Source organism: Mastacembelus armatus, chromosome 5, assembly GCF_900324485.2.
Source record: "Mastacembelus armatus chromosome 5, fMasArm1.2, whole genome shotgun sequence".
Classification (NCBI taxonomy): Eukaryota; Metazoa; Chordata; class Actinopteri; order Synbranchiformes; family Mastacembelidae; genus Mastacembelus; species Mastacembelus armatus.
The window spans coordinates 5,918,077-5,933,147 of record NC_046637.1 but is presented as its reverse complement, the minus strand read 5'-3'; the positions used below and the strand labels follow the sequence as shown (position 1 = coordinate 5,933,147).

At 37.2% G+C, this 15,071-nt stretch overlaps 1 protein-coding gene across 2 annotated transcripts in view; it reads right to left on the bottom strand.

The window, feature by feature from the left end:
• Window positions 1-7,202: 7,202 nt before the first annotated feature.
• LOC113130203 (plexin-A2-like) overlaps window positions 7,203-15,071 on the bottom strand; it is a 55,983-nt gene continuing 48,114 nt past the window's right edge. The window contains exons 25-31 of one of the 2 annotated variants that reach the window (XM_026306611.1): window positions 14,485-14,588; window positions 12,800-12,896; window positions 11,382-11,581; window positions 10,996-11,165; window positions 10,140-10,352; window positions 9,049-9,199; window positions 7,203-8,164 (exon numbers count right to left, since the gene is read on the bottom strand). In XM_026306611.1, the coding sequence (XP_026162396.1) occupies window positions 8,069-8,164; window positions 9,049-9,199; window positions 10,140-10,352; window positions 10,996-11,165; window positions 11,382-11,581; window positions 12,800-12,896; window positions 14,485-14,588 (1,031 nt within the window). In that variant the 3' untranslated portion in view covers window positions 7,203-8,068. Of the gene's footprint in view, window positions 8,165-9,048; window positions 9,200-10,139; window positions 10,353-10,995; window positions 11,166-11,381; window positions 11,582-12,747; window positions 12,897-14,484; window positions 14,589-15,071 lie in introns of both variants that reach the window. The other variant, XM_026306612.1, reaches the window with a different exon arrangement.

Sequence of the window (15,071 nt, the reverse complement as noted above, 5' to 3'; positions counted from 1 at the left end):
CAGAATATCATACTCAAAACACAGATGCAATCCACTGTTATGCTAATGACAATAATCCCATTCAGTGATCCCTCCATTTTGCAAGGCCATCAATCAACAACCCAGTGGTGAAGTCACCGTAGGATCTGCCTGAAGCTTTCACACTTACAGAGTTCAGAGAGCACCCAGCCCCCCTGTGACTTAATCTGATCTTTGCTTTACTTTTGTTAGCCATTTTGCTAGCAGTTCTCATGCTCTCTGTAAATCACACATCTGGAACGACTGATGAAGGTATGCTAAATGACTTGTTTAAAAAAGTCCCACCCTCTTAGAAAGGAAAAAAATAGCAGCAACAACAACAGTGAGCTGAGTGATGTAGACTGGACCACAGCTAAATCTTACGTGCTTGAGAAACAGTCTTGTAATTGGATACCAGTCTCGGTATCCATAGACCTCCTGCCCCTGTTTTGGCCCCATCCTTCCCCCATCACTTCATTTCCTCTCTGTTAACCCCCTTCCTTCTCAACAGACCTCTATCAAACATTCAGCTCAAACAGCAGGGTATTGGTGGGCAATTGGCCCCTCACTGTGACTCAAGATGATCTTTGGTAAAATCCCCAAAGAAAAAGCAGCACTGTGCCCATTACAGCAGCCATAGCTGGATGGCAGCAGTTATGTCACCCCAGTAAAACATTGATTAGACTGTTAGCTAGTTAAGTATTTCTGTTACTTGAGCCCTCATGAATCACAGCTTCCTGTCAGATGACATTTACACACGGCACACTTTTTTTTTACCCTCAACAAAGGCCAGCAGGACAAACCCAAGCATGTTATTTTGCCTTCATATGTTTTTTCTTTTTCTTTTGTTTTCATTAAATATAGACTCTAAAATATTTTTTTTATTGCAAACACAATATACTGTATATTTAAGCAGCAGTAAGCTTTAGCTTGCAAGCGTGTTTTATCCAGATTTTTTTAAATTTATTGTATGCAAGCAGGGTGTCTTTCTTTCTTAATTATTTTTTGTTCTTATGCCTGTATGTATTCTGTCTGTTGCACATGTAGACTTTATACACATGAATTCACACATGCAGGCCTGTTTTCTAAATAGCATATAATTGGATAATCCATAGGGCATAGATGAACAGATCTATCAGTGTGGTCATTTTGTTATCTTGATTTCACTTTTTAAATATACCATTGAGGCTACTAATGACTAACTAACCAAACCAGCAGCTTGGATCAAGTCTAACTGTAAAACTGTTTTGGGAGATGAGTTTTAGACAAAGTGTATCTCATGTTTTATCCAATAAGTCTTATTTTGTGGTACTGGAAATTAAAGCAGCTACTTTTGACTCCCCTAGGGTCACTGAGGCTTTGCTGAGGAATCATAGGCTACTTTTTATGGCAGCTCCTCCTTACTAACTAGAGCTTATTAGCAGAATATATAATGGATTTTATTGTTGAATTTAGCTAGAGGTTCAAGCATGAATGACACAGTAATGAGTTTAACATCTTATGAAAGATGGGGGCTTTTGTTTATGGCTTTTTTTTTATAATGTAAATTTAAAAAATGTTTTGCATTATTTATTCTGAGTCATTTATTCTGTCTGAGAGCAAGAGTTCACCAGCAGTGGATTAACTGTTAGAGCCCGAGGCAGAACCACGAACAGGAAGTTGTAAAACAGCTTCTCTCCTGATGTGATGATTTTTTGTGGGAAGAGAACGTTTTTGCCAACCATTTATAATTAACAGTATAGCTTCAAGGATTCATGGTTCTGTTGTGACATAAGTCACAAGAACAGACAAAAAGCTCACTCTTAAAATGGTGTGATTTTTAAAATCTCTGAATGGATGCTCTTAATTAAATTTTGGTTAATTTATTTGCACAAACATATGCAGACACGCAGTCAAAGAAACATGTCGTAATGTACATTTTATGGAGCTTTAAAAATTGGAGCCATAAATCTCATGGAGCTCACCGAAAGGCTACATAGGAGGGAGCAGTCTTATAGTGATTTCATGAGTGCAGGAGGGGGGAAGTGAAGGCAGGAATGGGGGGAGGAGGAGTAATGGGAGGGGATATAATTTCAAACTGCAGCAAATCTTGACCGTTAACTTTCTGGGCTAAGCAACAAAGTCTCTGTTTGAGTGAGCAGAAAGAAAGTGGTCTTCTTAAACAAAATGTGTGTCACACTCTTGGGATACTTTCTTGGTTCTGTGTATGTCTGTGTCATAACGTACAGAACCCCACAAGGGCTGCAGATGTTCCACACACATGCTGGTCTTTTTATACATGTCAGGACACTCATTGCCATAATGCATGTCCTAGACCCTAACCCCAACCTTAACCATCACAACACTTAAGGATAACCAAAACTAATTCTAATCTGCATCCTAAAACCACGTCTTAACCCTCAAGTGCAGCATTAAAGTTTTAAGGGTGAGGCCAAAATACCCTCACATTGCCAAAATGTCCACACAGCGATGGTATTGAGTTTAATGTGTCCACACAATCATGAAAAAAACATGCACACACTCACAGCATTGAACAGATGCTTTTGTCATTAACACATGCTTACCATTTGGCATCTTTCTTCAACATATTTTCACAAGTTCACAATTCAGTTTGTGACTAAACTGGTGTAAACTGTAAATGAATGAATGAAGAATACTTTCTTTGTCAGCTAATTTTCATCAGCTTGTGATTATGTCTTTGGCCAGAAGGTGGCACTACTAGACTGATCTGCTGTCCAGATCAACCCAATGGGCATTAGTTTCATCAGTACAACCTTCATATATTGCTTCATACCGTATATTTTGGTTGAACTGAAATTATTTTTCACCTGCATGTGTTTACAGAATCCAGAAGTTGTGAGTAATGAAGACAGTTATGACCATAGGATCTGTAAGTGACCATTGTTGCTGTTACAAGACATTACTACACTTAGCTGGGAAAATAACATGTCATCATGCTTTAGATCATCCAGTAAATCCTGATACAAGTTGTTAGTGATTGAGGTTGATCTGTGGTCATTTAGGATTTATTCTACGCAGTCATCAGGGATCCCCCCCCCCAGTTTGTATTAGCTGTCTTTTGTCCTTGGTAAGGAAAAACATATCATTGCCTTATTTTTGTGTGCATTCTGATAATGCAGTATTTGTTTAATTAAAATGGTAAAAAGACTGATGCACACAGAAAAGGAATTAAAGGAATTTGATGATTGGATGTAGAACACTGATGACTACATGAATAGGGTGGGGGGGTGGTGAAACATAGCTATGACAGTGGCTGTTGGTTTTATTCCCAGGTGAAAGAAAGCACCACCCCTAAGGAAAAATGTCTATATAGTTCTAAAAAAGGAGATGTGTGTGCACTGTGTATGTAGCTATTGGGGATTCCTCCTTAACAACAGACACTACTTCTTAGAAAATGACTTGGTCAAAAAAATGAAAAAAAAAAAAAACTCTTAGAATTTTTTGACAGGTTCTTGCCCACTTGCTTTTTTAAAATTCAACCAGTAGTTCAAAGACCTTCACTTCACTGTCACATGAAGTCAAGGCAGCCTCATTTTTGATAAAACCAGTTTGATGAGGACCAACTGATTTAAATTTCTAGGCGTTTTCATTATTTTGTCCACCCCTTTTTGTATGTGTGAATGTATTGATGGGAAAAATATCTGTATTTGATCCTTGTAATGATATGATAACCAAGATATTCTCACATCCCTAGCTTGAATGCAGTGAAGTAGAGCCTTTCATTGGCTATCAGCACAAAGTTGGCTGAATTGTTCAAGGTGCATAAAAAGTCCAAGGCTTTTTCCCATTCAGCATTCATTCCACAGTTAGAGCCACAGTTTGAATTATTCTTCAAGATCTGCAGTCTGTACATAAGGTCAGTTTCCCTCTGAATCAGGTATTCAGGGAAGCAGGAGAAGCTGAGGATTTGTAATACCTGGCACTAAACAACCCATAGCTTCACAAAAATTAAGCATTCCATCATTTTACTTGGTGCCTTTTAAAAAATTGAGTTACATCAATCAGGGCTTAGCACATAATCAGATATTATAAAAACCACCATGGCTTGATAGAAGAAGAATGGGTTTCTAAAGGCTGTAGTGGCTCTATAAACCTGTCTGGTGCCATCCAACAACACAGTCTATCAGAAAGACATCCTGCGGCTTTCTCAGCTGTCAGTGGAGGAAGTTTGAGTCCTAATGATTCTTCTGTGTGTGCGTGTGAGGGAGAGGAGACATATGAGGGAATTGCTGGCTGGAGAGTGTATGCACTCTGACAAACAAAGAGTGGAGAGGAAAGATGAGGGGTTAGAGCCTGGCAGGGTTGACGACACCCCCACCTGCATCTGACAGGTAGGGGTTGGGGAACCTGAACCCATATAGCCCTCCTTCTCCTCCCCCTCCCCTATGCTGGCTGAGACCCCTGAGGGTTAAACATGAATAATAAATTCTGGCTCCTTATGGCAAGTGTTCAGGAGCTCCTATATACTGCTCACACGCCATACTAAATACCATTACAGTATGACTGCAGTGCAAACTATTATTTATTCCAAAAGGCTGTTCATCACATGGGGTTGTTTTTGTGTTGTTTTTTTCAAAGGGATTTACTGATTTTTCTCCAGGATATTTTTTTTTTTGTTGATTCACAAGCTTGGCTTCTCTTTGGTTTCAACTGTGCTTGTCTCTCCAGACTGCATGTTTTGATGGTTGTATGTTGTGTTGTGTTTGTTTTTCTTTGTAGCGCAATCCACAATTAAGCTTATTGTTAAAATGATTAGTTCCTCCTGGCTCAGAGCAGTGAGAGTATTCCTCAAAATTAAAAACCTTGTTTTCCACAAGCCCAGTTGCTTCCTGACACAAAGTTACTTTTCTATCATTGCATCCCTCTATGCACATTTTTTTCTGCTGAAATTAATTGATCCATAGATCCAACTTTAGGTGACTCCAGGAAAAAAAAAAAGCTTAAGCTGTGTCTACAATGGCCTTTTCCTGTGCCGCTCTGTAAAACAGTTCAGCAGTTATTTAAATCCAGGCAAACACATTGCCAAAGCTGTGGCAAATGTAGAGAGAGTGTTAATATTTTTCAAAATGAGCTGACTATTTACAGTAGTTGTACTTTATTATAATATTTTAAAAATCTATAGCTAAAAATTTTAGCTTAAAAAAGTCACATGTCACTTATTTTCAGCAAAATGTTGTGGTGGTGATGTCTTCTCCAAAAACAATAAAATAAAAACTGCCTGCATTGCCTAATTTGCAACTGTACCTAAAATAATGATTGATGCAGTTAATAAAATCCCATCTAGTTAAGACTGTTAAAGACTTAAGATACTCTACTATTTCATGATATACCAGTGTAATATCAGCTGCAATTTACATTGCTATTTTTCAGATAATTAATTTATCATTGATTTGAAACTCGGATATCCTTCTTTATCTTATTGTTTATGTTTGGAGATGTCTAAGTACAAAACTAAATTATTGATTCTCCTCCAGGATTTTCATTTATTTCTGACAACTCCATATTGCAGTTGGGACCTCTGTATGAAAAATCAATAACAGTTCAACTGTTAGCATGCTAGTGCTACCATCTCTAATAATGAGTAAAGATTATCCAGTTAAATATGGCAGAGCATTGACTGGCTTGAAAATGACTTTACCTCTAGTAGCAGCAGCTGTTAAGTCAGTGGCCATTAATGATGAGTCATGTAATGATTCTTTTGATATTAAGCTGTGTTTTATGTTGTACTTTTCAATGCAGTATTATTAAATGTTGCATGAATCCATCAAGCTAGGGATAAAACTATAGTCTGTTAGAAATACAGTACACTTCATGCTTCATACATATTCCATATGAATGAAGCATATTGAGGACACAATATCTTATCTACCAGTATTATTCAGCATCTTTTTAAATACACAGAGCTTATGTTCAGCATCATTATTCAGAATGACAGCAAAAAAACAGGCGTAAATCATTTTCATCATCTGCGCATTTAATGTATAACAACAGTACAAAGTGAATCTTTTGCTTGCAAAATAGGAGTGCTTTTTATGTACAGTATTTATACAATAATATATAGTTTAAAAAACATTACAGTTTAAACGTCTGACATTTTATTGCACAACACATTTATAAATTATTAAACCACACATAAAACAAATGAGTTCTCATATTTCAACACTTAACAGGAAATGTATTTATTATTGGTTTAAATTTATCTTGTTCTTCTAGATTAATATGAGTCAAGTTCTTGTGGGGAATACATTAACCCCACTAATACTGAAATGGTAAAAAGAGCAGTGCTCCAGAATAAAGTAGCTAGACAGTTGCAGTGACTTCATGTGAAGTGATGAAACAGAACCCAATAGGGTGAAATACAAACAAAATTAAAACCCTGAATTAGCGTGATGTCTCAAACTGATGTTTTCATCTTGATACTTATTTTAAAGTTCAGATATGGCACTCTACAAATACAGCAGCCAGGAGACAACAAGCAGTCATTTAAAATGTACACTGGAACATAAAAATAAAAACTGAAACTGACAGATTTAAAGCAAAGATAGTGCTTGGATGCAACACATATCACAAATGACCTTTGCAAGGTCCAAACTGCTGATCCAAACACATGTATTATGTAACAAATATTCACTCTATGTACAAAATATAAGGGACACCTGCTTTTCACTGAGGGGCAGTCCCTTTCACATCTTCATATCAGCATAGTTGAAATCCTTTCTTGTGTTTAATTTCCAGGTTACTTTCAAAGGGGATTTATTGAGAAAATCAACAAGGCATCAAAGCTTTCATCTAACTTAAACTGACCAGATTATTCCTCAGGAGCAGCAGGTGTTCTTAATATCTCGTACACTTGGTGTATTTCAAGTACCATGCCTAGTGTAAACAATGAATGATGAGATAGGGATGGTGGCGCTACCGGCCAGGATTAGTCCAATCTCATCCATGATCAGGCTTATAGCATCATTAATCATGCTTTTCTGCTACAGTTCAGTTTGGTATCCACTTATCTTTGAATGGCTGAATTAGTGGTCTGTAGATCGTCACTAATTTCCTTTCTCATGATTCTCAAATGGGATCTTTTCTGTACAATGATTTTTGTTAATAGCTTCTACAAGAGCATTTAACATGAATGAAACATAGCACATTATATTTGGCACAAAAGCCAGGGATTGGGTCTAGAAATATCTCTACATATATTTCAAATTTTGCAGTGTTGCATTATTAAAGAGCTGGACCTTCACCTTGTAGCTGTATTTTCAAAAATCTTCATTAGACAAAAAATAATAATTAAAACTGGTGACAGTGGGCTTCAAGTGGGAAAATCAATGAATGAATGAGTAATTAATACTAGAGTTATAAGTGTTATTTTTTTTAAGCCTTTAAAAGGCATTAGGAAAGGCTCAACACAAAGTTACACATCTTTGCTCTATATGGCTCCAAATAGTAATGTCACTCCAAGACTGTGATATGTAGTGTGAGTAAGTGTCCTCATTTTTTGACATATAAAAAGTATTTTGAGTCTTTTCTCAACACATGTGCCATCCCATTAAATTGGCTTCTGTCTTTGTTGAGTTCCTCCAGTGACTTTTCAGTTGAGTCATTCTTTATTAAGTGCTGTTCTCCTTAGAGCTGCAGCCATGCCACACACGCATTTAGTATAAGCACCAACTACAAAGATAAACTAGTACCCAGCGGAAAAGGATTGGCAGCAAATTCAGCAACTGTGATGGCCCAAATCCTCTTTCTCTCTCTTTTTTTCTATTTGGGTTTCTTCTGAAAATGACATTGGATTCAAAAGTCGTGCTTTGGGATGATCTGCTGTTTGGTGTGTGCTGTGGTTTGTGTATGTACGTTGTGTTTGTCTCTTTGTGTACATATTGTCAATTTGCTTATAAAGTAGGTCCATAAAGTCTGCAATGTCTCTGTATACATCAGTGTGTGCGTTTGTGTGTGACTGTATATAAGTCATGTATGTGTACATGTACAGGTGTCAGTGCCACTTGTGCATATTGTATGTTAATGTGTATAAATGAACCTATGTAGGTGTATCTCAGCTCTCTGTAGACATAACAGAGATGATCTGCTCCACTTTATATGCCAACTTCTGCTTCTGGGCTTGTTCATCCTGCTCCAAGGCCTCAATGATCTAAAACATACATATGGACATATGAAACCAACTATGAAACCAAAGACATTATAGATCTCAAAGGTCAGCTTTATAAATATAAATAAACAATGGTCATATAAATATGCCATACACATTATGAGCCAAACAAATACACAAAAGATTTTCACCAACAACCTCCACTAGTAATTATGCTTTGATGCATTTGGTAAAAGCTTTTGAATTATTTTTGCAGATTAATTTGAAGGAGCCATCACTGATTAGATTATAAGCCTATAAACATGCATTAATTGATGTTTTTGGTCATTTGGCAGCCACACAACAATCTATAAACACAACATGACACATAAAGACCTTATGAATTTCTCTTAGCATACTTGTTAGCAAACAGTTGTCGGTCTACACAGCCACAGTCTTTCATTAAAAGTTTGTGTTCACTCAACTAATTTAAATCCAGTTTTCACTCTCCTTTTAGCTTGGCCTTTACACAACTGCTAATTACTTCACTATGTTTACCAGTTGTCAACTTTATCCATGATATGTCTGGTGCTTAGTGTATGTGGGTTTTCAGAGCTTTTTATCAAATATCTGCTTGCTGTGGGTGGAAAAGACAGTATCAGAGAAGTAAGGGTGAACCAAATTTATAAAGTAGTGAACTGTAAAACCAAAACAGAGATAAATGTCCCATGTTGGGAAGAACTTCAGGGCTGGGTGATGATTCTCTGTGAAATCATCACTACAAGATAAACCTTTTACATCACACATAGTCATTAAATATATTGTTAGTATAAAATGTTGCTTATGGGGGCTTTAATATAAAAACAATGGTTGCTTCAGTTGGCTGAGCACATAAGGAGGACATCTACAACACATTTCTATGTTACAGTGTGTTGACTGGGCCTCACCTCTTGGCTGTACTTGCTGACGTAAGCGTAGATCTCGTGGAGGGCACTGAGCACATTGAACTCACTGGAGTGAAGGCGAGCCTGTTCAGCCAGATAGGCATTCATATCCTGATCACTGATGGCAGGCAGGCGGTTGATGTCAGCGTAGTATCTGTGAGGTGACACACACATTGTCAGTGTTAAGGACACAGTCATGCGTACCGGAGCTTTTCTCTTCACTTGAATTCTGAGGTCTGTTGTTGTGAAAAGTCACAGAATATTCATCATTGAAGGTGTTTGTAAATCAAACATGTTTTTTGGCAGGAATTAAGGAAATGTGTCACTCACAGTTTCAGTAATTTATTAATGCAGTGCCTTCACACGTCAGCGTACTGTTTTTATAGACAGATACACAGGGCTCATATGATTGTACTCACAAAGAGTATTAATTTCTGTCATAACCCTATCAGTGTTTTTAAATAAGTGACGATATGGATTATAATTCTGTACAGTCACATATGTCTAGAAAGGTTCTGCCATAAGTTAATAAACTAGTATGAACAACGGATGAGACTTTATTGTACCATATGAGAATAAGTTATCAAAATGAACAATGTTAAAGATATTAGGTGTAAAAGAATAAAATAATTTGAGAAAAAAATCTTCCTGATGGTGTCAATCAATTCTACTATTTCTACTATTTCTAAATCTGTTATTATTGGTCAAAATGCTCATGCTGTTCCTGAATAGTATAGTAATTTCACAAATGCATGCTGCCACAAAATACAATTATGATATGATGCTGTCAAGGCTAAAAAAATTCACTTACCTGACAACCTTGCATACTAAAAACATGGATGGTTCTAAAATCATTTTATTCTGTATCTATGTTTCATCTTACTCTTAAAATCAAGACTAGAGTCAAAATGAATAAGAGCTTCAATGTCATTCTTAGTAACACTAATTTAACTAAAACTAATATCACTAAAACAGAGCCCCTCTTTCTAGGTATAAAACCACAGAGTTCACAGTTTGTGTAATTTTGCTCATCTTACTATCATTGTGAGGCTGTCTGTCTTTACATGTGTACACACATACACGCTCATACACACCTTTCTACCCAGCTTTTGTAATGTGGTATGTCCTTGGCATAGAGTAGTTTGGTGGAGGGAGAGTCTTTTCCCAGACGGTGTTCAGATGTTGAACAAGAGTCCATAAATGTTTGGGCCACCACAGACAGACAGGCATCTGTGATGCTGCTTTTATGAATGTCAAATACAAACTGGGGATTCTTGATCACATTCACCCAGAAACGAAGTGGCAGGCTGCAAATATAGAAAAAAAAAAAATGGACAGAAACACAGAAGCCAAAAAAAGTCATTTAATTAATGTGTAAAAATATTCCTTTGCAATTTGATTTTGATCAACCCATTATTGACTTTTGTCAGGTATGAGAAAAAGATGTAGATGGTATTTGTTTTAGAGCTTTTAAAATTAGAGTTAGGAAAAGAAAGGGAAAAAAAGTTTTGAATTGGATATAAATTGGCCAAAACAATATGAATCACAAAAGAATATGATAAAATAAGAAAACCCAACAGCTGTAGCAACTCAAATAATAAACTGAACAGTAAAATCATTGTACTTAGAGGAATCAAATAAGTGCTTCAGAATAGGGTTGGTAGTTTAAGTACACCATGCTAAAACTAAAAGACATAAATCCTCCTTTATGTAGTATAAGCTAAAGAACATAAACACTTATTTATAGTAAGACCAATCTTAACAATATAGTTCAACAGCAACAAACTATAGCCTCCACCTAAAGGAAGATTCTCTGACCTAAGTGTGCAGTCAGTGTGTAGGGTTTGAAAAGTAAAAAATATCCACTCAGGATTTATTACTCTATTTGGTTGGTACATCGTTTCCTGGAATAATAATAAGCTAAAGCATGGTGTCAGAAATCTTTCTCACCAGTTGCTCTTCCATGTGTGGCGAACGTCCATGTCGTGGATGCCATGTCTGTCAGCCTGCTCATCCAGAAAGTCAAACATGTATTTGATAGCCAGAGGCAGGGCAGTGCCCCGACACACAGTGCTGAACAGAGTCTCAAACAGGTCATCCACAAACTTCTGCAGTGTGCCCTTTAGAAAACAGCACATTAAATTATGACTTGTAGTTCTACTTTCACTGTTTACAGTAAATATAAGTGTTTTACAGTACAACAGCCTGAAAAGTTGGAAGAATAACAGGGCCAAAATGCCCAAACTTATTCTTAAATCTAATCATGACATCTCTGCACACCTAATGTTGTGCAAGTTCAATATACTGTCACTACAATACACTGTAATATTTTATACCTTTGTTGCTAGTAGCCTCGTCAGGTAGATCTCAGACACCATCTTGCTGCCGCGTTCTCCCTCCTTATGGTCCCCGTGGTCGTGGTTCTTGACTAAGTGCCAAACTTTTACCCCGCTCTCCAGGTCAGGCGTCAGCATGGGTACACGGGAATGGGGGCTGTCAGGGCTGGTAGGGGTGGAGCGGAAGGGTACGTCCACACCTAAATGGAGAAATTTAAGATATGAAAATAATTTTATGCTTCAAAATGCTAGATGCAGTCTGTAAATGGAATATAGTTAATCTGATAATCAGTATGCCAGACAAGAACTTGTTGAAACAGAAGGACTGTCCTCTTTGTAATCTGCAAGTGAGCAGGTTGGTTGTGTGTGTTTAGAGTGTATAATCATTTGCTGTCCTCGTTTCATTGGTTGTCATAGTAATGAACCAGACATACACTCAGTAAAGGCATGCTGTCGATCTCGGCTCTGGTCCTCACTTTCTGTCACTGTGTTTTTGTTTTCTGCTTTTATTGTCATCATGTGTGATACGTCATGTAACTTGTGTTTCTTTAAAGACATCACATGAACCTAATGTGAAATGTCAGTGTAAGCTGCAATTTCTGATGTGAATTGCATCACATTTTAGATAGAGAGATATAATGTGTACGACTCCAAAGTGATATGACCTGATTTTATGTCTCCTTATAGAACATACAGCACTGTGCAAAGGTTTTAGGCACTAAAATATGCAGAGGATCTTTATGTAAATTACATAAACAGCTTTTCATTTAATAATTAACTTCATACAAAGTGCAGTAAAGGGAACAAAACCTAAATCTAATCAGTACTTGCAGCACTTCCCTTTGCCCTTAAACCAGCAGCTTTGGTTTGACCTGTACAGTTTCTCCAGGTACTTTGCAGCACCTTGGAGAAGCTGCTGCAGTTCTTCTGTAGATTCAGGTTGTCCCATTGTCTTCTACCTCTGCATGTGATCCCAGACTGACTCCACACTGTTGAGATCAGGGCTCTGTGGGGGTCAGACCATCTGCTGAAGCACCTGGTTCTTCTTGCCTCTGAAAATAGTTCTTTATGAACTCTAGTGGGTTCTGTATCGGTTTGTTGTTCTGCACAATGAACCTGGGATCAATCAGACACCTGATCGTGTTGTGTGATAAGAATCTAAAATACCTGAAGTGTCTAAAACTTTTGCACAGTACTGTATATCACATGTTGGATTGTTTGAAATATTCATCTACTTCTTTAAGTACAGATGTAACAATCTGTCTTGATTTTGTACTTTGTCATCTTTTTGCTTAATGTGCTATATAAGCGTATGCTAATGCTTGTTATAACAGATTGATGAATGATAGCAACAGATGGTTGCAACACTGCTGTAAGTTGTATGAATATTAAGTATTTATCTCCTAAACAGTACTGACCATATCTGCTGATACTGCGTGGGAAGCTTGCTGAAGAAGGAATGTTGAAAGAAGACATTTGTTTGGGCACCAAGGCCACCACACAGCGCTCTGACACCTGGAAAACAAAGGTACAGCGTGTCTATGATTTTTATGAATTTGTAGCTTGCAACAGGTCTAAAATGTAATCATAGTTGGAATTTTAAAAATGATTAGAGATCAAAAACCAAGGAACCAAGATTAGTGAACTTATGATTCAGAGGTTTTGAATGTCTTTGATGAGCAGTTAAGTCACACTGCTTACGGTAAACCTTTAAGGTGTCTTTAGTTCAAGTAATAAGAAAATAATCTTTAAGAATCTATCAATATCAGCAATACACCAGACATACAAGTAAAGGTTTGGTCATTTTCCCATTTAATTCAATGAGAAAGTGTGTCCAAGCTTTGGCTATGTGAAAATAAACCTGTCCATACTAAATTTTTGTATAGATACCTTTCCTCACATATAAAGTCAAAATATATTGAATTAAAGAGCAACATAAACTAAAATTTGAGCTAAAATTGATAAACCAAAAACATTTATTGGTGGAGGAAAAAACAGAAATCATTTGCACTGTAGTATAATTGATTTGGGTATACTTCAATGCAGCCAAATGCAGTAAAAGTGAAAGAATTAAAACTAGATTTAACACACACCAAGACTCAGCTTTAGGCAACCACTGTCTAAATAGAGGAACACTAGCTACACAGAGTCTTATTTAAAATGTGGGTCCTACATTTTGTTTGTGCAGTCATTCAAGGTAAATATTGATTGTTCTTGGCAGACGGGGATGGGGTCATCCATGAGCAAAATTCACACTACTTTTCTACATGTACAATAACTCATACAGAAGAAATGTTGTTTGCATGGCAGTGAGTTTAAACATGAAAAACTAAGATTGCTTATCTCCTTGACAGATGAGAGAGAGAGAGTATATTTCTCTTTTGTCACAGCTTGCTTCTACTGCAGCAAATGCACATTTCCTGTCTTTACTTGTTTGAACAAGAATGCTGAAATGTTGGCTGTATGAGGGCAGAACAGTTGGTCTAAAACTTAGACAAGACAAACTCAAGACAAACACTTTACTGACAAAGGAACAGGATGACTCATCCAAGGTTGGTGCCCTGTGTAGTCGTTTTTAGTAGGTGAAAAAAGATCTTTTAAAAGAAACAGGCACAAAGCATGTTCAGTTGACTTAGTGTGCTTGTGACCAGAAGGTTGAAAATATTTTGGCAGGGGTGAGGTGAGTGGTTTGAATACAAATGAGTAATACTCTGTCCTTCATCAACAGTGTCTGCAGTGACACCCTTAAGCAACTAGATAACCACAGTTTGTTTTTTTAACAAAGATTAAAGGTTTGCAGGTGTAGTAGTGTGACTGTGTAGTCACAGTATTAATTAAAGCTGAAATGACCAGTGGATTGGCAGAGGAATGCTCTCTGTTTGAACTAAAATACCAAAATACCAAACATTTGCTGGGTACTGTCTTCTTACATCTGCTTTTTATCTGTTTTCCATCATATATATGTAAAAAATATTTGGATTTTGGAGCTTTGTCTACACAAATCAAGCAATCTGACTATGTGATGAGTATTTTTCAGTTACTCAGCAGTCAGGCTGCAGAATAATTGATAGTTGTAGTCACAGTATTAATGTCAATAATGGACCTGATAATGCATAAGAGTGTTGAGTCTCTTCCAGTCACTGTCTATCTTGGTGGTGATGTCCTCGTCCTGGAGGACCACACGAGCAGTTCTGCCCTGTCGCCACTCTGTAGAAAAATAACATCAATAATGAATGAGTGGTATATAGCATTGTGGGGAATGTTTGCATCAGAAGTGCCTGACTGTTACATGGGTGCAGATAAGGTCTTGTTGGGCTTGTACTGTGTTAGTTTGGACTTTGAAACACTGCAAGATGTCAAATATAGCAGTTAAGTTGTCAACAAAACAGCTTCCTGTACATTTCTACTTGACAATTAAAGTGTTTATGATTCTGCAGACAAAACACAAACAACTTCAGAGGAATTTAAGCTGCCCAGAGCAACAAGCCAAAAGAAATCATCTCCAAATCCCTAACCAGTAAAAGCCCTTTCAGGTATAAAACCACAGAACCTGAAGCAATATGAGCCACTACCTACAGTGTATGGCATCTTATTTACTCCCTTTGAAGGTGCATGTCAGCCAGATTTGTGCAGAGTCATTCACTGTTGGATGACATGTTGTGGGTGTAAGCCTAAGTGTAGGTGCGCTGT